The 27436-nt window shown below is 42.1% G+C and overlaps 1 protein-coding gene across 1 annotated transcript in view; it reads left to right on the top strand.

Moving 5' to 3' along the window:
• LOC139753740 (tuberin-like) overlaps positions 1–27436 on the top strand; it is a 354102-nt gene that overhangs the window by 181602 nt on the left and 145064 nt on the right. The window contains exon 12 of the mRNA XM_071670536.1: positions 22452–22571. Within this exon, the coding sequence (XP_071526637.1) occupies positions 22452–22571 (120 nt within the window). The remainder of the gene's footprint in view (positions 1–22451; positions 22572–27436) is intronic.

The raw sequence follows: 27436 nt of genomic DNA, 5'->3' as shown, positions 1-27436 counted from the left end.
AAAGGCAAAGGGGATAAGAGTGAGTGCTCAAATTACAGAGGTATAAGTTTGTTGAGTATTCCTGGTAAATTATATGGGAGGGTATTGATTGAGAGGGTGAAGGCATGTACAGAGCATCAGATTGGGGAAGAGCAGTGTGGTTTCAGAAGTGGTAGACGATGTGTGGATCAGGTGTTTGCTTTGAAGAATGTATGTGAGAAATACTTAGAAAAGCAAATGGATTTGTATGTAGCATTTATGGATCTAGAGAAGGCATATGATAGAGTTGATAGAGATGCTCTGTGGAAGGTATTAAGAATATATGGTGTGGGAGGAAAAGTTGTTAGAAGCAGTGAAAAGTTTTTATCGAGGATGTAAGGCATGTGTACGTGTAGGAAGAGAGGAAAGTGATTGGTTCTCAGTGAATGTAGGTTTGCGGCAGGGGTGTGTGATGTCTCCATGGTTGTTTAATTTGTTTATGGATGGGGTTGTTAGGGAGGTAAATGCAAGAGTTTTGGAAAGAGGGGCAAGTATGAAGTCTGTTGGGGATGAGAGAGCTTGGGAAGTGAGTCAGTTGTTGTTCACTGATGATACAGCGCTGGTGGCTGATTCATGTGAGAAACTGCAGAAGCTGGTGACTGAGTTTGGTAAAGTGTGTGGAAGAAGAAAGTTAAGAGTAAATGTGAATAAGAGCAAGGTTATTAGGTACAGTAGGGTTGAGGGTCAAGTCAATTGGGAGGTGAGTTTGAATGGAGAAAAACTGGAGGAAGTGAAGTGTTTTAGATATCTGGGAGTGGATCTGGCAGCGGATGGAACCATGGAAGCGGAAGTGGATCATAGGGTGGGGGAGGGGGCGAAAATTCTGGGGGCCTTGAAGAATGTGTGGAAGTCGAGAACATTATCTCGGAAAGCAAAAATGGGTATGTTTGAAGGAATAGTGGTTCCAACAATGTTGTATGGTTGCGAGGTGTGGGCTATGGATAGAGTTGTGCGCAGGAGGATGGATGTGCTGGAAATGAGATGTTTGAGGACAATGTGTGGTGTGAGGTGGTTTGATCGAGTGAGTAACGTAAGGGTAAGAGAGATGTGTGGAAATAAAAAGAGCGTGGTTGAGAGAGCAGAAGAGGGTGTTTTGAAGTGGTTTGGGCACATGGAGAGAATGAGTGAGGAAAGATTGACCAAGAGGATATATGTGTCGGAGGTGGAGGGAACGAGGAGAAGAGGGAGACCAAATTGGAGGTGGAAAGATGGAGTGAAAAAGATTTTGTGTGATCGGGGCCTGAACATGCAGGAGGGTGAAAGGAGGAATAGAGTGAATTGGAGCGATGTGGTATACCGGGGTTGACGTGCTGTCAGTGGATTGAATCAAGGCATGTGAAGCGTCTGGGGTAAACCATGGAAAGCTGTGTAGGTATGTATATTTGCGTGTGTGGACGTATGTATATACATGTGTATGGGGTGGGGGGGTTGGACCATTTCTTTCGTCTGTTTCCTTGCGCTACCTCACAAACGCGGGAGACAGCGACAAAGTATAAAAAAAAAAAAAAAAAAAAATCTCTCTTACCCTTACGTTACTCACTCGATCAAACCACCTCACACCACACATTGTCCTCAAACATCTCATTTCCAGCACATCCATCCTCCTGCGCACAACTCTATCCATAGCCCACGCCTCGCAACCATACAACATTGTTGGAACCACTATTCCTTCAAACATACCCATTTTTGCTTTCCGAGATAATGTTCTCGACTTCCACACATTCTTCAAGGCCCCCAGGATTTTCGCCCCCTCCCCCACCCTATGATCCACTTCCGCTTCCATGGTTCCATCCGCAGCCAGATCCACTCCCAGATATCTAAAACACTTCACTTCCTCCAGTTTTTCTCCATTCAAACTCACCTCCCAATTGACTTGACCCTCAACCCTACTGTACCTAATAACCTTGATCTTATTCACATTTACTCTTAACTTTCTTCTTCCACACACTTTTCCAAACTCAGTCACCAGCTTCTGCAGTTTCTCACATGAATCAGCCACCAGCGCTGTATCATCAGCGAACAACAACTGACTCACTTCCCAAGCTCTCTCATCCCCAACAGACTTCATACTTGCCCCTCTTTCCAAAACTCTTGCATTTACCTCCCTAACAACCCCATCCATAAACAAATTAAACAACCATGGAGACATCACACACCCCTGCCGCAAACCTACATTCACTGAGAACCAATCACTTTCCTCTCTTCCTACACGTACACATGCCTTACATCCTCGATAAAAACTTTTCACTGCTTCTAACAACTTTCCTCCCACACCATATATTCTCAATACCTTCCACAGAGCATCTCTATCAACTCTATCATATGCCTTCTCCAGATCCATAAATGCTACATACAAATCCATTTGCTTTTCTAAGTATTTCTCACATACATTCTTCAAAGCAAACACCTGATCCACACATCCTCTACCACTTCTGAAACCACACTGCTCTTCCCCAATCTGATGCTCTGTACATGCCTTCACCCTCTCAGTCAATACCCTCCCATATAATTTACCAGGAATACTCAACAAACTTATACCTCTGTAATTTGAGCACTCACTCTTATCCCCTTTGCCTTTGTACAACGGCACTATGCACGCATTCCGCCAATCCTCAGGCACCTCACCATGAGTCATACATACATTAAATAACCTTACCAACCAGTCAACAATACAGTCACCCCCTTTTTTAATAAATTCCACTGCAATACCATCCAAACCTGCTGCCTTGCCGGCTTTCATCTTCCGCAAAGCTTTCACTACCTCTTCTCTGTTTACCAAATCATTTTCCCTAACCCTCTCACTTTGCACACCACCTCGACCAAAACACCCTATATCTACCACTCTATCATCAAACACATTCAACAAACCTTCAAAATACTCAATCCATCTCCTTCTCACATCACCACTACTTGTTATCACCTCCCCACTTGCGCCCTTCACCGAAGTTCCCATTTGCTCCCTTGTCTTACGCACTTTATTTACCTCCTTCCAGAACATCTTTTTATTCTCCCTAAAATTTAATGATACTCTTTCACCCCAACTCTCATTTGCCCTTTTTTTCACCTCTTGCACCTTTCTCTTGACCTCCTGTCTCTTTCTTTTATACATCTCCCACTCAATTGCATTTTTTCCCTGCAAAAATCGTCCAAATGCCTCTCTCTTCTCTTTCACTAATACTCTTACTTCTTCATCCCACCACTCACTACCCTTTCTAATCAACCCACCTCCCACTCTTCTCATGCCACAAGCATCTTTTGCGCAATCCATCACTGATTCCCTAAATACATCCCATTCCTCCCCCACTCCCCTTACTTCCATTGTTCTCACCTTTTTCCATTCTGTACTCAGTCTCTCCTGGTACTTCCTCACACAGGTCTCCTTCTCAAGCTCACTTACTCTCACCACCCTCTTCACCCCAACATTCACTCTTCTTTTCTGAAAACCCATACAAATCTTCACCTTAGCCTCCACAAGATAATGATCAGACATCCCTCCAGTTGCACCTCTCAGCACATTAACATCCAAAAGTCTCTCTTTCGCACGCCTCTCAATTAACACGTAATCCAATAACGCTCTCTGGCCATCTCTCCTACTTACATAAGTATACTTATGTATATCTCGCTTTTTAAACCAGGTATTCCCAATCATCAGTCCTTTTTCAGCACATAAATCTATAAATTATTTTTTTTTTTTTTTTTGCTTTGTCGCTGTCTCCTGGGTTTGTGAGGTAGCACAAGGAAACAGACGAAAGAAATGGCCCAACCCACCCCCATACACATGTATATACATACGTCTACACACGCAAATATACATACCTACACAGTTTTCCATGGTTTACCCCAGACGCTTCACATGCCCTGATTCAATCCACTGACAGCACGTCAACCCCGGTATACCACATCGATCCAATTCACTCTATTCCTTGCCCTCCTTTCACCCTCCTGCATGTTCAGGCCCCGATGAAACAAAATCTTTTTCACTCCATCTTTCCACCGCCAATTTCGTCTCCCACTTCTCCTCGTTCCCTCCACCTCCGTCACATGTATCCTCTTGGTCAATCTTTCCTCACTCATTCTCTCCATGTGCCCAAACCATTTCAAAACACCCTCTTCTGCTCTCTCAACCACGCTCTTTTTATTTCCACACATCTCTCTTACCCTTACGTTACTTACTCGATCAAACCACCTCACACCACACATTTTCCTCAAACATCTTATTTCCAGCACATCCATCCTACTGCGCACAACTCTATCCATAGCCCACGCCTCGCAACCATACAACATTGTTGGAACCACTATTCCTTCAAACATACCCAGTTTTGCTTTCCGAGATAATGTACTCGACTTCCACACATTCTTCAAGGCTCCCAGAATTTTCGCCCCCTCCCCCACCCTATGATCCACTTCCGCTTCCATGGTTCCATCCGCTGCCAGATCCACTCCCAGTTATCTAAAACACTTTACTTCCTCCAGTTTTTCTCCCTTCAAACTTACCTCCCAATTGACTTGACCCTCAACCCTACTGTACCTAATGACCTTGCTCTTATCACATTTACTCTTAACTTTCTTCTTTCACACACTTAACCAAACTCAGTCACCAGCTTCTGCAGTTTCTCACATGAATCAGCCACCAGCGCTGTATCATCAGCAAACAACAACTGACTCACTTCCCAAGCTCTCTCATCCCCAACAGACTTCATACTTGCCCCTCTTTCCAAAACTCTTGCATTCACCTCCCTAACAACCCCATCCATAAACAAATTAAACAACCATGGAGACATCACACACCCCTGCCGCAAACCTACATTCACTGAGAACCAATCACTTTCCTCTCTTCCTACACGTACACATGCCTTGCATCCTCGATCAAAACTTTTCACTGCTTCTAACAACTTGCCTCCCACACCATATATTCTTAATACCTTCCACAGAGCATCTCTATCAACTCTATCATATGCCTTCTCCAGATCCATAAATGCTACATACAAATCTATTTGCTTTTCTAAGTATTTCTCACATACATTCTTCAAAGCAAACACCTGATCCACACATCCTCTACCACTTCTGAAAGCACACTGCTCTTCCCCAATCTGATGCTCTGTACATGCCTTCACCCTCTCAATCAATACCCTCCTATATAATTTACCAGGAATGCTCAACAAACTTATACAGTCACCCCCTTTTTTAATAAATTCCACTGCAATACCATCCAAACCTGCTGCCTTGCCGGCTTTCATCTTCCGCAAAGCTTTTACTACCTCTTCTCTGTTTACCAAATCATTTTCCCTAACCCTCTCACTTTGCACACCACCTCGACCAAAACACCCTATATCTGCCACTCTATCATCAAACACATTCAACGAGCCTTCAAAATACTCACTCCATCTCCTTCTCACATCACCGCTACTTGTTATCACCTCCCCATTTGCGCCCTTCACTGAAGTTCCCATTTGCTCCCTTGTCTTATGCACTTTATTTACCTCCTTCCAGAACATCTTTTTATTCTCCCTAAAATTTAATGATACTCTCTTACCCCAACTCTCATTTGCCCTCTTTTTCACCTCTTGCACCTTTCTCTTGACCTCCTGTCTCTTTCTTTTATACATCTCCCACTCAATTGCATTTTTTCCCTGCAAAAATCATCCAAATGCCTCTCTCTTCTCTTTCACTAATAATCTTAGTTCTTCATCCCACCACTCACTACCCTTTCTAATCAACCCACCTCCCACTCTTCTCATGCCACAAGCATCTTTTGCGCAATCCATCACTGATTCCCTAAATACATCCCATTCCTCCCCCACTCCCCTTACTTCCATTGTTCTCACCCTTTTCCATTCTGTACTCAGTCTCTCCAGGTACTTCCTCACACAAGTCTCCTTCCCAAGCTCACTTACTCTCACCACCCTCTTCACCCCAACATTCACTCTTGTTTTCTGAAAACCCATACAAATCTTCACCTTAGCCTCCACAAGATAATATGATCAGACATCCCTCCAGTTGCACCTCTCAGCACATTAACATCCAAAAGTCTCTTTCGCGCGCCTGTCAATTAACACGTAATCCAATAACGCTCTCTGGCCATCTCTCCTACTTACATAAGTATACTTATGTATATCTCGCTTTTTAAACCAGGTATTCCCAATCACCAGTCCTTTTTCAGCACATAAATCTACAAGCTCTTCACCATTTCCTTTTACAACACTGAACACCCCATGTATACCAATTATTCCCTCAACTGCCACATTACTCACCTTTGCATTCAAATCACCCATCACTATAACCCAGTCTCGTGCATCAAAACCACTAACACACTCATTCAGCTGCTCCCAAAACACCTGCCTCTCATGATCTTTCTTCTCATGCCCAGGTGCATATGCAAAAATAATCACCCATCTCTCTCCATCAACTTTCAGTTTTACCCATATTAATCGAGAATTTACTTTCTTACATTCTATCACATACTCCCACAACTCCTGTTTCAGGAGTACTGCTACTCCTTCCTTTGCTCTTGTCCTCTCACTAACCCCTGACTTTACTCCCAAGACATTCCCAAACCACTCTTCCCCTTTACCCTTGAGCTTCGTTTCACTCAGAGCCAAAACATCCAGGTTCCTTTCCTCAAACATACTACCTATCTCTCCTTTTTTCACATCTTGGTTACATCCACACACATTTAGACACCCCAGTCTGAGCCTTCGAGGAGGATGAGCACTCCCCGCGTGACTCATTCTTCTGTTTCCCATTTTAGAAAGTTAAAAGAAATACAAGGAGGGGAGGATTTCTGGCCCCCCGCTCCCGTCCCCTCTAGTCGCCTTCTACGACACGCGAGGAATGCATGGGAAGTATTCTTTCACCCCTATCCCCAGGGATAATATATATATATATATATATATATATATATATATATATATATATATATATATATGGTGTGAGGCGTCCGGGGTAAACCATGGAAAGCTGTGTAGGTATGTATATTTGCGTGTGTGGACGTGTGTATGTACATGTGTATGGGGGGGGTTGGGCCATTTCTTTCGTCTGTTTCCTTGCGCTACCTCGCAAACGCGGGAGACAGCGACAAAGTATAAAAAAAAAAAAAAAAAAATATATATATATATATATATATATATATATATATATATATATATATATATATATATTTATTTATTTATTATACTTTGTCGCTGTCTCCCGCGTTTGCGAGGTAGCGCAAGGAAACAGACGAAAGAAATGGCCCAACCCCCCCCCATACACATGCATATACATACGTCCACACACGCAAATATACATACCTACACAGCTTTCCATGGTTTACCCCAGACGCTTCACATGCCTTGCTTCAATCCACTGACAGCACGTCAACCCCGGTATACCACATCGCTCCAATTCACTCTATTCCTTGCCCTCCTTTCACCCTCCTGCATGTTCAGGCCCCGATCACACAAAATCTTTTTCACTCCATCTTTCCACCTCCAATTTGGTCTCCCTCTTCTCCTTGTTCCCTCCACCTCCGACACATATATCCTCTTGGTCAATCTTTCCTCACTCATCCTCTCCATGTGCCCAAACCACTTCAAAACACCCTCTTCTGCTCTCTCAACCACGCTCTTTTTATTTCCACACATCTCTCTTACCCTTACATTACTCACTCGATCAAACCACCTCACACCACACATTGTCCTCAAACATCTCATTTCCAGCACATCCATCCTCCTGCGCACAACTCTATCCATAGCCCACGCCTCGCAACCATACAACATTGTTGGAACCACTATTCCTTCAAACATACCCATTTTTGCTTTCCGAGATAATGTTCTCGACTTCCACACATTCTTCAAGGCCCCCAGGATTTTTGCCCCCTCCCCCACCCTATGATCCACTTCCGCTTCCATGGTTCCATCCGCTGCCAGATCCACTCCCAGATATCTAAAACACTTCACTTCCTCCAGTTTATCTCCATTCAAACTCACCTCCCAATTGACTTGACCCTCAACCCTACTGTACCTAATAACCTTGCTCTTATTCACATTTACTCTTAACTTTCTTCTTCCACACACTTTTCCAAACTCAGTCACCAGCTTCTGCAGTTTCTCACATGAATCAGCCACCAGCGCTGTATCATCAGCGAACAACAACTGACTCACTCCCCAAGCTCTCTCATCCCCAACAGACTTCATACTTGCCCCTCTCTCCAAAACTCTTGCATTTACCTCCCTAACAACACCATCCATAAACAAATTAAACAACCATGGAGACATCACACACCCCTGCCGCAAACCTACATTCACTGAGAACCAATCACTTTCCTCTCTTCCTACACGTACACATGCCTTACATCCTCGATAAAAACTTTTCACTGCTTCTAACAACTTTCCTCCCACACCATATATTCTTAATACCTTCCACAGAGCATCTCTATCAACTCTATCATATGCCTTCTCCAGATCCATAAATGCTACATACAAATCCATTTGCTTTTCTAAGTATTTCTCACATACATTCTTCAAAGCAAACACCTGATCCACACATCCTCTACCACTTCTGAAACCACACTGCTCTTCCCCAATCTGATGCTCTGTACATGCCTTCACCCTCTCAATCAATACATATATATACATACATACACATACATAAGCACATATACACACACACACACACATATACATATATATACATATGAAAAATGAGAGTGCTTGGGAAGTGAGTCAGTTGTTGTTCGCTGATGATACAGCGCTGGTGGCTGATTCATGTGAGAAACTGCAGAAGCTGGTGACTGAGTTTGGTAAAGTGTGTGGAAGAAGAAAGTTAAGAGTAAATGTGAATAAGAGCAAGGTTATTAGGTACAGTAGGGTTGAGGGTCAAGTCAATTGGGAGGTGAGTTTGAATGGAGAAAAACTGGAGGAAGTGAAGTGTTTTAGATATCTGGGAGTGGATCTGGCAGCGGATGGAACCATGGAAGCGGAAGTGGATCATAGGGTGGGGGAGGGGGCGAAAATTCTGGGGGCCTTGAAGAATATGTGGAAGTCGAGAACATTATCTCGGAAAGCAAAAATGGGTATGTTTGAAGGAATAGTGGTCCCAACAATGTTGTATGGTTGCGAGGCGTGGGCTATGGATAGAGTTGTGCGCAGGAGGATGGATGTGCTGGAAATGAGATGTTTGAGGACAATGTGTGGTGTGAGGTGGTTTGATCGAGTGAGTAACGTAAGGGTAAGAGAGATGTGTGGAAATAAAAAGAGCGTGGTTGAGAGAGCAGAAGAGGGTGTTTTGAAGTGGTTTGGGCACATGGAGAGAATGAGTGAGGAAAGATTGACCAAGAGGATATATGTGTCGGAGGTGGAGGGAACGAGGAGAAGTGGGAGACCAAATTGAAGGTGGAAAGATGGAGTGAAAAAGATTTTGTGTGATCGGGGCCTGAGCATGCAGGAGGGTGAAAGGAGGGCAAGGAATAGAGTGAATTGGAGCGATGTGGTATACCGGGGTTGACGTGCTGTCAGTGGATTGAATCAAGGCATGTGAAGCGTCTGGGGTAAACCATGGAAAGCTATGTAGGTATGTATATTTGCGTGTGTGGACGTATGTATATACATGTGTATGGGGGGGGTTGGGCCATTTCTTTCGTCTTTTTCCTTGCGATACTTCGCAAACGCGGGAGACAGCGACAAAGTATAATAAAAAAATAAATAACATATGAAAAATGTAAGAAATAATTTAGGAAACTGAAACTTCTAGCTTGAAATGAAATGAAAAAATGAATGTCACATAATGGTTCAACCTCCGGCTATGGAAAGGGAATTGTATAATTTATTTACAAAAACGTCAATAGTAGTTCTCATCAGCTTAACCAGTGTATCAATAAGCTTGAATGTCTAAGCTACATTTTTTCCAATTTCACTATTTTCTTGTCAAAGCACCATGTATGAAAATTATCACTCCAGTAACACAACTATAAAACATTTACTTCCCCTTTAAAAAAGTTCTGGGGAAGTCTGTCTCGATACACTGCTCGATACACTCTACCACCTGGCAAGGTTTGTGTTGGAATGGTTCTTGATTCACAAACGTAGTAGCATCACTGGTGGGCAGAAGAACATTCTTGTAACCACAGCAAGGATCACAGTCCGTGCAGCTCCATTATGATGGTTCTTCTCATGACGCGACGCTTAAGCTTTCTGTACTGCTTCGGTGGGTGGGTGTGTGTGACACTGGTGACTGTTAACATCCAGCTGCACTACACCATTACGGCAATGTAGTTTGCGTTACTAGTTGCAGCAGTTGGAAGGTGTCCCACTCCCAAACATCGAAGTCCAGAGGGGCGACATCGCTGCTATTACTGCTATATATATATATATATATATATATATATATCGAGGATGTAAGGCATGTGTACGTGTAGGAAGAGAGGAAAGTGATTGGTTCTCAGTGAATGTAGGTTTGCGGCAGGGGTGTGTGATGTCTCCATGGTTTAAAGTTTAATTTGTTTATGGATGGGGTTGTTAGGGAGGTGAATGCAAGACTTTTGGAAAGAGGGGCAAGTATGAAGTATGTTGGGGATGAGAGAGCTTGGGAAGTGAGTCAGTTGCTGTTCGCTGATGATACAGCGCTGGTGGCTGATTCATGTGAGAAACTGCAGAAGCTGGTGACTGAGTTTGGTAAAGTGTGTGAAAGAAGAAAGTTAAGAGTAAATGTGAATAAGAGCAAGGTTATTAGGTACAGTAGGGTTGAGGGTCAAGTCAATTGGGAGGTAAGTTTAAATGGAGCAAAACTTGAGGAAGTAAAGTGTTTTAGATATCTGGGAGTGGATCTGGCAGCGGATGGAACCATGGAAGCGGAAGTGGATCATACGGTGGGGGAGGGGGCAAAAATTCTGGGAGCCTTGAAAAATGTGTGGAAGTCGAGAACATTATCTCGGAAAGCAAAAATGGGTATGTTTGAAGGAATAGTGGTTCCAACAATGTTGTATGGTTGCGAGGCGTGGGCTATGGATAGAGTTGTGCGCAGGAGGATGGATGTGCTGGAAATGAGATGTTTGAGGACAATGTGTGGTGTGAGGTGGTTTGATCGAGTGAGTAACGTAAGGGTAAGAGAGATGTGTGGAAATAAAAAAAAGCGTGGTTGAGAGAGCAGAAGAGGGTGTTTTGAAAAGGTTTGGGCACATGGAGAGAATGAGTGAGGAAAGATTGACCAAGAGGATATATGTGTCGGAGGTGGAGGGAACGAGGAGAAGTAGGAGACCAAATTGGAGGTGGAAAGATGGAGTGAAAAAGATTTTGTGTGATCGGGGCCTGAACATGCAGGAGGGTGAAAGGAGGGCCAGGATTAGAGTGAATTGGATCGATGTGGTATACCGGGGTTGACGTGCTGTCAGTGGATTGAATCAAAGGCATGTGAAGAGTCTGGGGTAAACCATGGAAAGCTGTGTAGGTATGTATATTTGCGTGTGTGGACGTATGTATATACATGTGTATGGGGGTGGGTTGGTCCATTTCTTTCATCTGTTTCCTTGCGCTACCTCGCAAACGTGGAAGACAGCGGCAAAAAAAAAAAATATATATATATATATATATATATAGGAAGAGAGGAAAGTGATTGGTTCTCAGTGAATGTAGGTTTGCGGCAGGGGTGTGTGATGTCTCCATGGTTGTTTAATTTGTTTATGGATGGGGTTGTTAGGGAGGTAAATGCAAGAGTTTTGGAAAGAGGGGCAAGTATGAAGTCTGTTGGGGATGAGAGAGCTTGGGAAGTGAGTCAGTTGTTGTTCGCTGATGATACAGCGCTGGTGGCTGATTCATGTGAGAAACTGCAGAAGCTGGTGACTGAGTTTGGTAAAGTGTGTGGAAGAAGAAAGTTAAGAGTAAATGTGAATAAGAGCAAGGTTATTAGGTACAGTAGGGTTGAGGGTCAAGTCAATTGGGAGGTGAGTTTGAATGGAGAAAAACTGGAGGAAGTGAAGTGTTTTAGATATCTGGGAGTGGATCTGGCAGCGGATGGAACCATGGAAGCGGAAGTGGATCATACGGTGGGGGAGGGGGCAAAAATTCTGGGGCCCTTGAAGAATGTGTGGAAGCCGAGAACATTATCTCGGAAAGCAAAAATGGGTATGTTTGAAGGAATAGTGGTTCCAACAATGTTGTATGGTTGCGAGGCGTGGGCTATGGATAGAGTTGTGCGCAGGAGGATGGATGTGCTGGAAATGAGATGTTTGAGGACAATGTGTGGTGTGAGGTGGTTTGATCGAGTGAGTAACGTAAGGGTAAGAGAGATGTGTGGAAATAAAAAGAGCGTGGTTGAGAGAGCAGAAGAGGGTGTTTTGAAGTGGTTTGGGCACATGGAGAGAATGAGTGAGGAAAGATTGACCAAGAGGATATATGTGTCGGAGGTGGAGGGAACGAGGAGAAGAGGGAGACCAAATTGGAGGTGGAAAGATAGAGTGAAAAAGATTTTGTGTAATCAGGGCCTGAACATGCAGGAGGGTGAAAGGAGGGCAAGGAATAGAGTGAATTGGAGCGATGTGGTATACCGGGGTTGACGTGCTGTCAGTGGATTGAATCAAGGCATGTGAAGCGTCTGGGGTAAACCATGGAAAGCTGTGTAGGTATGTATATTTGCATGTGTGGACGTATGTATATACATGTGTATGGGGGGGTTGGGCCATTTCTTTTGTCTGTTTCCTTGCGCTACCTTGCAAATGCGGGAGACAGCGACAAAGTATAATAAAAAAAAAAAAAATTAAATATATATATATATATATATATATATATATTTTTTTTTTTTTTTTTTTTATATATATATATATATATATATATATATATATATATATATATATATATATATATATATATCCGCTTCTAGGGGCTTCATACACGTCGGCCATCTTTCCCTCCACTTTCACCCTCCTGCATGTTCAGGTCCCAATCACACAAAATCTTTTTCACTCCATCCTTCCACCTCCAATTTGGTCTCCCACTTCTCCTCGTTCCCTCCACCTTCGACACATATATCCTCTTGGTCAATCTTTCCTCACTCATTCTCTCCATGTGCCCAAACCATTTCAAAACACCCTCTTCTGCTCTCTCAACCACGCTCTTTTTATTTCCACACATCTCTCTCACCCTTACGTTACTTACTCGATCAAACCACCTCACACCACACATTGTCCTCAAACATCTCATTTCCAGCACATCCATCCTCCTGCGCACAACTCTATCCATAGCTCATGCCTCGCAACCATACAACATTGTTGGAACCACTATTCCTTCAAACATACCCATTTTTGCTTTCCGAGATAATGTTCTCGACTTCCACACATTCTTCAAGGCTCCCAGGATTTTCGCCCCCTCCCCCACCCTATTATCCACTTCCGCTTCCATGGCTCCATCCGCTGCCAGATCCACTCCCAGATATCTAAAACACTTTACTTCCTCCAGTTTTTCTCCATTTAAACTTACCTCCCAATTGACTTGACCCTCAACCCGACTGTACCTAATAACCTTGCTCTTATTCACATTTACTCTTAACTTTCTTCTTTCACACACTTTACCAAACTCAGTCACCAGCTTCTGCAGTTTCTCACATGAATCAGCCACCAGCGCTGTATCATCAGAGAACAACAACTGACTCACTTCCCAAGCTCTCTCATCCCCAACAGACTTCATGCTTGCCCCTCTTTCCAAAACTCTTGCATTCACCTCCCTAACAACCCCATCCATAAGCAAATTAAACAACCATGAAGACATCACACACCCCTGCCGGAAACCTACACATATATATATATATTTATATTTTTTTTATATTCTTTTTTATTATACTTTGTCGCTGTCTCCCGCGTTTGCGAGGTAGCGCAAGGAAACAGACGAAAGAAAATGGCCCAACCCCCCCATACACATGTATATACATACGTCCACACACGCAAATATACATACCTATATATATATATATATATATATATATATATATATTTTTTTTATTTTTTTTTCTTATTTTTTATTTTTTTTAATTTTCCAAAAGAAGGAACAGAGAAGGGAACCTGGTGAGGATATTTCCTCAGAGGCCCAGTCCTCTTTTCTTAAACCTACCTCGCTAACGCGAGAAATGGCGAATAGTATAAAAAAAAAATATATATATATATATATATATATATATATATATATATATATATATATATATATATATATATATATATATAAGTAAGGGGAGTGGGGGAGGAATGGGATGTATTTAGGGAATCAGTGATGGATTGCGCAAAAGATGCTTGTGGTATGAGAAGAGTAGGAGGTGGGTTGATTAGAAAGGGTAGTGAGTGGTGGGATGAAGAAGTAAGATTATTAGCGAAAGAGAAGAGAGAGGCATTTGGACGATTTTTGCAGGGAAAAAATGCAATTGAGTGGGAGATGTATAAAAGAAAGAGACAGGAGGTCAAGAGAAAGGTGCAAGAGGTGAAAAAGAGGGCAAATGAGAGTTGGAGTGAGAGTGTATCATTAAATTTTAGGGAGAATAAAAAGATGTTCTGGAAGGAGGTAAATAAAGTGCGAAAGACAAGGGAACAAATGGGAACTTCAGTGAAGGGCGCAAATGGGGAGGTGATAACAAGTAGTGGTGATGTGAGAAGGAGATGGAGTGAGTATTTTGAAGGTTTATTGAATGTGTTTGATGATAAGAGTGGCAGATATAAGGTGTTTTGGTCGAGGTGGTGTGCAAAGTGAGAGGGTTAGGGAAAATGATTTGGTAAACAGAGAAGATGTAGTAAAAGCTTTGCGGAAGATGAAAGCCGGCAAGGCAGCAGGTTTGGATGGTATTGCAGTGGAATTTATTAAAAAAGGGGGTGACTGTATTGTTGACTGGTTGGTAAGGTTATTTAATGTATGTATGATGCATGGTGAGGTGCCTGAGGATTGGCGGAATGCGTGCATAGTGCCATTGTAGAAAGGCAAAGGGGATAAGAGTGAGTGCTCAAATTACAGATGTATAAGTTTGTTGAGTATTCCTGGTAAATTATATGGGAGGGTATTGATTGAGAGGGTGAAGGCATGTACAGAGCATCAGATTGGGGAAAAGCAGTGTGGTTTTAGAAGTGGTAGAGGATGTGTGGATCAGGTGTTTGCTTTGAAGAATGTATGTGAGAAATACTTAGAAAAGCAAATGGATTTGTATGTAGCATTTATGGATCTGGAGAAGGCATATGATAGAGTTGATAGAGATGCTCTGTGGAAGGTATTACGAATATATGGTGTGGGAGGCAAGTTGTTAGAAGCAGTGAAAAGTTTTTATCGAGGATGTAAGGCATGTGTACGTGTAGGAAGAGAGGAAAGTGATTGGTTCTCAGTGAATGTAGGTTTGCTGCAGGGTGTGTGATGTCTCCATGGTTGCTTAATTTGTTTATGGATGGGGTTGTTAGGGAGGTGAATGCAAGAGTTTTGGAAAGAGGGGCAAGTATGAAGTCTGTTGTGGATGAGAGAGCTGGGGAAGTGTGTCAGTTGTTCACTGATGATACAGCGCTGATGGGTGATTCATGTGAGAAACTGCAGAAGCTGGTGACTGAGTTTGGTAAAGTGTGTGAAAGAAGAAAGTTAAGAGTAAATGTGAATAAGATCAAGGTTATTAGGTACAGTAGGGTTGAGGGTCAAGTCAATTGGGAGGTAAGTTTGAATGGAGAAAAACTGGAGGAAGTAAAGTGTTTTAGATATCTGGGAGTGGATCTGGCAGTGGATGGAACCATGGAAGCGGAAGTGAATCATAGGGTGGGGGAGGGGGCGAAAATCCTGGGAGCCTTGAAGAATGGGTGGAAGTCGAGAACATTATCTCGGAAAGCAAAAATGGGTATGTTTGAAGGAACAGTGGTTCCAACAATGTTGTATGGTTGCGAGGCGTGGGCTATGGATAGAGTTGTGCACAGGAGGGTGGATGTGCTGGAAATGAGATGTTTGAGGAAAATGTGTGGTGTGAGGTGGTTTGATCGAGTAAGTAATGTAAGGGTAAGAGAGATGTGTGGAAATATAAAGAGCGTTGTTGAGAGAGCAGAAGAGGGTGTTTTGAAATGGTTTGGGCACATGGAGAGAATGAGTGAGGGAAGATTGACTAAGAGGATATATGTGTCGGAGGTGGAGGGAACGAGGAGAAGTGGGAGACCAAATTGGAGGTGGAAAGATTGAGTGAAAAAGATTTTGTGTGATCGGGGCCTGAACATGCAGGAGGGTGAAAGGAGGGCAAGGAATAGAGTGAATTGGATCGATGTGGTATACCGGGGTTGACGTGCTGTCAGTGGATTGAATCAGGGCATGTGAAGCGTCTGGGGTAAACCATGGAAAGTTGTGTGGGGCCCGGATGTGGAAAGGGAGATGTGGTTTCGGGCATTATTGCGTGGCAGCTAGAGACTGAGTGTGAATGAATGGGGACTTTGTTGTCTTTCCTAGTGCTACCTCGCACACATGAGGGGGGAGGGGGAAGGTATTTCATGTGTGGCAAGGTGGCGATGGTAGTGAATGGGGGCAGACAATGTGAATTGTGTGCATGGGTATATATGTATGTGTCTGTGTATGTATATATATGTGTACATTGAGATGTATAGGTATGTATATTTGCGTGTGTGGACGTGTGTGTGTATACATTGTGTATTGGGGTTGGGTTGGGCCATTTCTTTCGTCTGTTTCCTTGCGCTACCTCGCAAACGCGGGAGACAGCGACAAAGCAAAATGAATAATAAATAAATATATTACTCACCTTTGCATTCAAATCATCCATCACTATAACCCGGTCTCGTGCATCAAACCCACTAACACACTCATTCAGCTGCTCCCAAAACACTTGCCTCTCATGATCTTTCTTCTCTTGCCCAGGTGCATATGCACCAATAATCACCCATCTCTCTCCATCAACTTTCAGTTTTACCCATATTAATCGAGAATTTACTTTCTTACATTCTATCACATACTCCCACAACTCCTGTTTCAGGAGTACTGCTACTCCTTCCCTTGCTCTTGTCCTCTCACTAACCCCTGACTTTACTCCCAAGACATTCCCAAACCACTCTTCCCCTTTACCCTTGAGCTTCGTTTCACTCAGAGCCAAAACATCCAGGTTCCTTTCCTCAAACATACTACCTATCTCTCCTTTTTTCACATCTTGGTTACATCCACACACATTTAGACACCCCAGTCTGAGCCTTCGAGGAGGATGAGCACTCCCGGCGTGACTCCTTCTTCTGTTTCCCATTTTAGAAAGTTAAAAAATACAAGGAGGGGAGGATTTCTGGCCCCCTGCTCCTGTCCCCTCTAGGTGAGTAATGTGGCAGTTGAGGGAATAATTGGTATACATGGGGTGTTCAGTGTTGTAAATGGAAATGGTGAAGAGCTTGTAGATTTATGTGCTGAAAAAGGACCTGGTGATTGGGAATACCTGGTTTACAAAGCGAGATATACATAAGTATACGTATGTAAGTAGGAGAGATGGCCAGAGAGCGTTATTGGATTACGTGTTAATTGACAGGCGCGCAAAAGAGAGACTTTTGGATGTTAATGTGCTGAGAGGTGCATCTGGAGGGATGTCTGATCATATTATCTTGTGGAGGCTAAGGTGAAGATTTGTATGGGTTTTCAGAAAAGAAGAGTGAATGTTGGGGTGAAGAGGGTGGTGAGAGTAAGTGAGCTTGTTAAGGAGACTTGTGTGAGGAAGTACCAGGAGAGACTGAGTACAGAATGGAAAAAGGAGAGAACAATGGAAGTAAGGGGAGTGGGGGAGGAATGGGATGTATTTAGGGAATCAGTGATGGATTGCGCAAAAGATGCTTGTGGCATGAGAAGAGTGGGAGGTGGGTTGATTAGAAAGGGTAGTGAGTGGTGGGTTGAAGAAGTAAGAGTATTAGTGAAAGAGAAGAGAGAGGCATTTGGACGATTTTTGCAGGGAAAAAATGCAATTGAGTGGGAGATGTATAAAAGAAAGAGACAGGAGGTCAAGAGAAAGGTGCAAGAGGTGAAAAAGGGGGCAAATGAGAGTTGGAGTGAGAGAGTATCGTTAAATTTTAGGGAGAATAAAAAGATGTTCTGGAAGGAGGTAAATAAAGTGCGTAAGACAAGGGAACAAATGGGAACTTCAGTGAAGGGCGCAAATGGGGAGGTGATAACAAGTAGCGGTGATGTGAGAAGGAGATGGAGTGAGTATTTTGAAGGTTTGTTGAATGTGTTTGATGATAAAGTGGCAGATATAAGGTGTTTTGGTCGAGATGGTGTGCAAAGTGAGAGGGTTAGGGAAAATTATTTGGTAAACAGAGAAGAGGTAGTAAAAGCTTTGCGGAAGATGAAAGCCGGCAAGGCAGCAGGTTTGGATGGTATTGCAGTGGAATTTATTAAAAAAGGGGGTGACTGTATTGTTGACTGGTTGGTAAGGTTATTTAATGTATGTATGACTCATGGTGAGGTGCCTGAGGATTGGCGGAATGCGTGCATAGTGCCATTGTACAAAGGCAAAGGGGATAAGAGTGAGTGCTCAGATTACAGAGGTATAAGTTTGTTGAGTATTCCTGGTAAATTATATGGGAGGGTATTGATTGAGAGGGTGAAGGCATGTACAGAGCATCAGAGTAGGGAAGAGCAGTGTGGTTTCAGAAGTGGTAGAGGATGTGTGGATCAGGTGTTTGCTTTGAAGAATGTATGTGAGAAATACTTAGAAAAGCAAATGGATTTGTATGTAGCATTTATGGATCTGGAGAAGGCATATGATAGAGTTGATAGAGATGCTCTGTGGAAGGTATTAAGAATATATGGTGTGGGAGGCAAGTTGTTAGAAGCAGTGAAAAGTTTTTATCGAGGATGTAAGGCATGTGTACGTGTAGGAAGAGAGGAAAGTGATTGGTTCTCAGTGAATGTAGGTTTGCGGCAGGGTGTGTGATGTCTCCCTGGTTCTTTAATTTGTTTATGGATGGGGTTGTTAGGGAGGTGAATGCAAGAGTTTTGGAAAGAGGGGCAAGTATGAAGTCTGTTGTGGATGAGAGAGCTTGGAAAGTGAGTCAGTTGTTGTTCGCTGATGATACAGCGCTGATGGCTGATTCATGTGAGAAACTGCAGAAACTGGTGACTAAGTTTGGTAAAGTGTGTGAAAGAAGAAAGTTAAGAGTAAATGTGAATAAGATCAAGGTTATTAGGTACAGTAGGGTTGAGGGTCAAGTCAATTGGGAGATAATTTTGAATGGAGAAAAACTGGAGGAATTAAAGTGTTTTAGATATCTGGGAGTGGATCTGGCTGCGGATGGAACCATGGAAGTGGAAAATTCTGGGAGCCTTGAAGAATGTGTGGAAGTGTGTGGAACAACAACTGACTCACTTCCCAAGCTCTCTCATCCACAACAGACTTCATACTTGCCCCTTTTTCCAAAACTCTTGCATTCACCTCCCTAACAACCCCATCCATAAACAAATTAAACAACCATGGAGACATCACACACCCTGCAGCAAACCTACATTCACTGAGAACCAATCACTTTCCTCTCTTCCTACACGTACACATGCCTTACATCCTCGATAAAAATTTTTCACTGCTTCTAACAACTTGCCTCCCACACCATATATTCGTAATACCTTCCACAGAGCATCTCTATCAACTCTATCATATGCCTTCTCCAGATCCATAAATGCTACATACAAATCCATTTGCTTTTCTAAGTATTTCTCACTTACATTCTTCAAAGCAAACACCTGATCCACACATCCTCTACCACTTCTGAAACCACACTGCCCTTCCCCAATCTGATGCTCTGTACATGCCTTCACCCTCTCAATCAATACCCTCCCATATAATTTACCAGGAATACTCAACAAACTTATACCTCTGTAATCTGAGCACTCACTCTTATCCCCTTTGCCTTTGTACAATGGCACTATGCACGCATTCCGCCAATCCTCAGGCACCTCACCATGAGTCATACATACATTAAATAACCTTACCAACCAGTCAATAATACAGTCACCCCCTTTTTTAATAAATTCCACTGCAATACCATCCAAACCTGCTGCCTTGCCGGCTTTCATCTTCCGCAAAGCTTTTACTACCTCTTCTCTGTTTACCAAATCATTTTCCCTAACCCTCTCACTTTGCACACCACCTCAACCAAAACACCCTATATCTGCCACTCTATCATCAAACTCATTCAACAAACCTTCAAAAAACTCACTCCATCTCCTTCTCACATCACCACTACTTGTTATCTCCTCCCCATTTGCGCCCTTCACTAAAGTTCCCATTTGCTCCCTTGTCTTACGCACTTTATTTACCTCCTTCCAGAACATCTTTTTACTCTCCCTAAAATTTAATGATACTCTCTCACCCCAACTCTCATTTGCCCTCTTTTTCACCTCTTGCACCTTTCTCTTGACCTCCTGTCTCTTTCTTTTATACATCTCCCACTCAATTGCATTTTTTCCCTGCAAAAATCGTCCAAATGCCTCTCTCTTCTCTTTCACTAATAATCTTACTTCTTCATCCCACCACTCACTACCCTTTCTAATCAACCCACCTCCCACTCTTCTCATGCCACAAGCATCTTTTGTGCAATCCTTCACTGATTCCCTAAATACATCCCATTCCTCCCCCACTCCCCTTACTTCCATTGTTCTCACACGCAGACATATACACATATACGCATGTACATAATTCATACTGTTTGCCCTTATTCTTTCCCGTCGCCACCCCACCACACATGAATTGACAACCCCTTCCCCCTGCATGTGCACAAGGTAGCACTAGGAAAAGACAACAAGTACCACATTCGTTCACTCTCAGTCTCTAGCTGTCATGTATAATGCACCGAAACCACAGGTCCCTTTCCACATGTGGTTTCGGTGCATTACCACCAACATATATATTACTTCATGACAGAGCAAAAACAATAAGGGAAAAAATTGAAGAACAAAATACAGAAACACTTCAAAGATGGATAGTAGAAAGAGAAGACAATCTTAAAAAGCCATTACTGGTTCTTATGTAGTAGAGGAATTATAAAATCAAATGATCCAACACCAAAATGTATATAAAAGATGGGTTAAGCCACCAGAAACACAAGGACCTGGTAAGCATCCCCCCAAAAGATATGTAACAAACAAAATGAATAATGAATATAAAGGATGGGATAAGCAACCAGAAACACAAGGACCAACACAATAGGACAGTAAACATCAATAAACAATTACAAAATATGCAGCAACAGAAACTTTTGATAATAAGTTGCATAACAAAAGTCTGACGACTTTGATATTAAATACAAACAAAAACATCAAACAAAAAGGCAAAAACAATGTAGTTCCCTGGTTGATCCCAGAGTCTCTTATACACTTTCTGTACTTCCCATTTCCTATTTTACTTATCCTCAGATAAATTCTCTACCCACCAACCCCACCCACAAATCCTCCAAAACTCTTCCATTCCCCAACCCCAGACCTCCAGTCAGTGCCAAGCGAGAGTGATTTCCAACTTTACTTCAGCCACATCATCATCCCTGTAAATACTGCCCAAATTCCTTCCTTTTCTCTGTCTTTAGCAACTTTACTTCTTCATCCCACCACTCAGTACCCTTTCTAATCTGCCCACCTCCCACATGCTATATGCATCTCTCCCATATGCTAGCACTGCTTTCCTCAATATCTCCCATTCCTTAGTGACTCCCCTTGCTTTATTTACTCTCACTTTTTGCCATTTAACTCAGTCTCTCCTGATACTTCTTCACACAAGTCTCTTTCCAAGCTCAGTTACTTTCACCTCTCTCTTCCCATTGGTATTGTTTCTTTCGTTTCCTAAAACCTCTACAGATCCTCACCCTTGCCTCCACAAGATAGTGATCAAACATCTGACTAGCTGCCCCTCTCAGCACATTTACATTAAAGAGTTGTTCCTTTACATGCCTGTCAATTAACATGTAATCTAGTATTGCCTTCTGACCATCTCTCCTACTCACACATGTATACTTGTGTATGTTTCTGTTTTTATACCAGATACTCACAGCCACCAGTCCTTTTTTCAGGACACAACTACACAGTATGTATATATATATATATATATATATATATATATATATATATATATATATATATATATATATATATATTTATCCCTGGGGATAGGGGAGAAAGAATACTTCCCACGTATTCCCTGCGTGTCGTAGAAGGCGACTAAAAGGGGAGGGAGCGGGGGGCTGGAAATCCTCCCCTCTCACTTTTTTTTTTTTTTTTTTTTTTTTTTTTTTTTAATTTTCCAAAAGAGGGAACAGAGAAGGGGCCCAGGTGAGGATATTCCCTCAAGGGCCCAGTCCTCTGTTCTCAACGCTACCTCGCTAATGCGGGAAATGGCGAATAGTATGAAAGAAAAAGATATATATATATATATATATATATATATATATATATATATATATATATATATATATATATATACAGTATAATGAATGCTCATCATTGCAGGGTTTAGGTTCAGTTCTTGAGCTGAACTCAGTATCACAAGATGAAGTGTTCCTTGGAGGTCTTGACACAATTGGCAATGATGGCAAGCTAGTGTATATTTGGCATGATGATGTAATGCAGGTATGTGTTTGGATTTAACTTTTAGGATGTTTGACTCTTAAGTATTATTACCTTCAGTTTTTGCATTTCTGTTTCGTTCTGATATCATATATATTGTGTAATATTCAGCTGTGGTATATTGAAATCTCTTATGATGATGAGTAGGGAAACCCCTTTGTTAGATATGAATTGTATTTGACCGATTACCTTAGGTGTCTCTACTTTGACAACAAGGGTTATTATACTTTGTACCACTTGAGATATTATGGTCAGAACTGGTCATTGATTCATATGATGTAATCTGTCATATTTGTTACCTCCATTTTTAGAATCATGGGATGAATTAAGTAAGTACAACCACTGAAATCACTTCTACACATCTACAACCCATGCTTAGTGTGTTAATGTGAAATATGAACTTCCACACTTAAAAGAGTTTTTACTTTTGCACTCTTAAGTGGAGTTTTCAGGTGGGACCAGCATCTCCAGTCACACCATCTTTATATGTAAAAAACTTTCATTGCTTCTTGTCTCATATTCCTAAGGCATATTCATCTGAAATATCCTTATCCCTAATGATTCCTCTCACAGCTTCCATCCATCTCATCTGTAGTCAACATCTCCTGTGACTGCACAGGATATGTTTCACATCACCCATATTAATGTGGTAAAAGAAAGAATACTTTAAACATTTGGGACCCAAGACATTTCAGCACCTTGTCAGTTACCATCAAAAACAGGATGGGATACACAGTAGAGAAGTTTGGTGGGATACACAGCAGAGAAGTTTATGAGTGTCAAGTTCTTGATGGGATACACAGTAGAGAAGTTTGAGAGTGCAGTGGACAATTACCTACAGAGTGTACCAAACCAGCCAGGCTGTGGGAGCTTTGTAGTCTTCCAGTGACCTGATCAACCAATGACAAAATACAACTGCCTGGGCTCAGCTCTGACTGTGGGTGAAGTCTCCCAAAGACTTTACCTGGTATGCAACAGGTATGACATACAGCTGACTACCTCCCTCTTCACAGCTTTCCTTACCTGCATAGTGACCTGTCTTTTATCTCTTGCAGTCTTCCAACGTCCTCCTCTACATCTTTTACCTGATATAAATTTTGTATTTTCATGGCTGCACAGCTGACCAGAATAATATTTGTCCATTTAACTCTTTCATCAAACATACAACATACTTCCTTTAGTGACATGTCTCTGATTGCATTTACTGCCTCAATGGCCCTGGCACAAAGTTTCATTTTGCTGATCCATTTTAAAGTTTCTAGGCTCATGTTATTCAGTTATATCAACTGTTGAGCAATCATTTTACATTTTGAAATCCAGTCTAACTTTTTGTTCATCATTTTCTTGTTTACTCATTCTCGGCACATCCCCCAGTTTTGCAATATTATTGTCAAGTTCCACCATAGTTCTGCTTTACTTATCTACCTTTCTCTCTGGCATTTCTTACTGTCCCTGGAACAAACCTTCAGCTTCATTATGGACATCATTTTCAACAGAAGGCTCCTATAAACTGGATGTTGATTCATAAGGCATTTGGTTTTTGTTGATTGCTGAATTTTCTCTTCCACAAAAGCCATGCTGGATGAAGAACATGATCATTGCCAAACAAGTCCTTTCTGAGATCAGATATTTTTGAAAAGGATAAAACCAAGAATCCATAGGTTGTGAAGCCTACCTTTAGGGATAGATAAAAATCATTCTTCAACCTTCCAGACTTTTGTTTCCCATGGAGGACTTTCTGACCAATCTTGGGATGCTTAAGGGTCATGAGGATTTGCAGTCTCATGAAATGTTAGAAAATTATTTTTTCTCATTTCTGGAGTTACCTTTGTGAATGAGAATGTTCAGTGTGTCTTAGACTTTCTTCAAAGTGGCTCTAGAGCTAAATGTAGAACATACTCCCAATTTTTGAGATTGAACAATATTTCATTTGGCCTTTCCAATTTTAATGTTATTTGGAAACATGTAACTCGCCTGTTATTTGGTTTGTTCTTCCTCCTTGCTATATATATTCTGATAAGCCTGGTCAAACTCTACAGATATTTCTCTTCTGTGTCGGTGCTTTCCTCCCAGATGGAACATTCAATTGAACTATGACTCTGGGAAGATCTCAGAGCATGCATTGAAACAAGCTTCAGTTCCATGAGATTGAGTTAGAGGGTCTGTTATTCCTATTTGTAAGTAGAATTTTCTGTCACTCCATTCATTTGCCCTTTTTTTCCTATGTTTGGGGGCCCCAGTCACAAACAGAACTTCACCTCAAGGCCAAGTCTTAATTGAAATATCAAGGGATTAATGAAGGGAAAACGATGAGACAAGTCCAAATATTTATGAATTTTGGAGGAAGGAAAAAAACCTGTCTTTTAAAATGTGCCAAGGCATGATAGGGTAGAGAGTTCCAAAGTTTCAAGGTGGAGGGAAAGAAACAGTTATTAAAATGGGTCACCTTTGAGTTGCCAATGGCCACACAGTAATCATGTGACACAGCAGCTTGCCAAGTATTGCATGGTTTAGTTAGTGTTGGGGCACACAAGTAGTTAGCCATGAGCAAAAACCTATAGAAGAGGGGAAGTGATCTAGTAATGTGATGCAGGGCAAGCAGATTAAGTTTTGAAGCTTGCCTGGGACAATTTTTAAGTCCAACCACTTTCAACTTAACTCTGTCAAGTAAGGATGCAGACCTAGAACCACCCCAGATGTGAAACCAGTACTCCATACAAGGATGGATCAGTGCTTTGTATAAATGGAGCAACTGTTTGGAAGAAAAAATTACAATATCTGATCAGGATTCCTAGTTTCTTAGAGGCAGACTTCGCTATTTCCTTAATGTAGGGTGTCCAAAATAGAGTGGATGTTACAGTAATGTCATGTATGTTCATTGAGTTACAGTAATGTCATGTATGTTCATTGAGTCAAAAGGTGGAATTACAGAACCATCAAAGGTTAGAGGGAAATTGTGAGGAAGTCTCAATAGAGAGATGGGGAGAAACTAGGTTTTGGAGGCATTAAACTTAACCAGATTTTGTCAACCCAACAGAGACAAGATGCAAATTGAGAGAGAAAAAGGAGCAGAATGGAAGGATGTGGAAAAATGCAGTGTTGAGTAGTCAGCATTTGGTTATCTTTGGAAGAATGGAAATCTTTGATAAAAAGGAGAAAAAGTGTAGGAGACATGGCAGAACCTTGATGGACATAACTGTTGATGGAGAAACAGGGAATGGCTGATATCTCAACAACCAGAAAGATAGATCGGCCAGAGAAGGAGTGGGCAAAGTGGCGAAGGGAAGCCAAAAGAGGTGAGCTTAGAGACGAGACCCCAATACTGCACCCTGTCAGAAGCTTTGGATATATCAAAGGATTCCCCAAAATCTTTCAGGGATGATGAACCAGACATTAGTAATATATGAAAGAATGTAACCAGTGGATTTCATCTTACAGAAGCCATATTAGTGATTAGAGAAAGTACCTTGAGATTCAAAATGTTTGAGAGTATGGGGGTTGAGGAGGGAATCAAAGACTTTGGAAACTGTAAATATCAAAGGAATAGAATGATGGTAAGGGGGGTTAGAATGGTCACCCTTCTTAGGGATGGTGTGTACCGACTAATGCTTCCAAGAAGGAAAAGTTCTGGTTTTTAACACATAAGGAACAGACGAGCAAGAGCTGGCCCCCGTATATTATGTATACCCCCACTACAGAGATATACCTTTTATTATACTTAATCACTGTTTCCCACGTCAGCGAGAAAGAGCAAGGAAACAGACGAAGAATGGCGCAACGACTTTCCCCTTTCCCTGGGGATAGGGGAGAAAGAATACTTCCCACGCATTCCCCGCGTGTCGTAGAAGGCAACTAAAGGGGACGGGAGCGGGGGACTAGAAATCCTCCCCTCCTTGTATTTTTACTTTCTAAAAGGGGAAACAGAAGAAGGAGTCATGCAGGGAGTGCTCATGATCCTCAAAGGCTCAGATTGGGGTGTCTGAATGTGTGTAGATGTAAACAAGATGAGAAAAAAGGAGAGATAGTCAGCATGTTTGAGGAAAGGAGCCTGAATGTTTTGGCTCTAAGTGAAAAGAAGCTCAAGGTCAAAGGGGAAGAGGAGTTTGGGAATGCCTTGGGAGTAAAGTCAGGGATTGGTGAGAGGACAAGAGCTAAGGAAGGAGTAGCACTACTCCTGAAGCAGGAGTTATGGGAGTATGTGATAGAGTGTAAGAAAGTGGATGGAGAGAGATGGGTGATTATTACTGCCTATGCATCTGGTCATGAGAAGAAAGATCATGAGAGGCAAGAGTTTTGAGAGCAGCTGAGTGAGTGTGTTAGCAGCTTTGACGAGACCAGGTTATAGTGATGGGTGATTTGAATGCAAATGTGAGTAATGTGGCAGTTGAGGGCATACTTGGTGTACATGGGATGTTCAGTATTGTAAATGGAAATGGTGAATAGCTTGTAGATTTGTGTGCTGAAAAAGGACTGGTGATTGGGAATACCTGGTTTAAAAAGAGAGATATACATAAGTACACATATGTAAGTAAGAGAGATGGCCAGAGAGCGTTATTGGATTACATGTTAATTGATAGGCGCGTGAAAGAGAGACTTTTGGATGTTAATGTGCTGAGAGAGGCAACTGGAGGAATGTCTGATCATTATCTTGTGGAGGTGAAGGTGAAGATTTGTAGAGGTTTTCAGAAAAGAAGAGAGAATGTTGGGATGAAGAGAGTGGTGAGAGTAAGTGAGCTTGGAAAGGATACTTGTTTGAGGAAGTACCAGGAGAGATTGAGTACAGAATGGAAAAAAGTGAGAGCAAATGATGTAAGGGGAGTGGGGGAGGAATTGGATGTATTTAGGGAAGCAGTGATGGCTTGTGCAAA

This window comes from Panulirus ornatus, chromosome 15, assembly GCF_036320965.1.
Source record: "Panulirus ornatus isolate Po-2019 chromosome 15, ASM3632096v1, whole genome shotgun sequence".
Classification (NCBI taxonomy): domain Eukaryota; kingdom Metazoa; phylum Arthropoda; class Malacostraca; order Decapoda; family Palinuridae; genus Panulirus; species Panulirus ornatus.
Note: the sequence above shows the minus strand (reverse complement) of the source record. Positions and strands in the feature narration are given on the sequence as shown.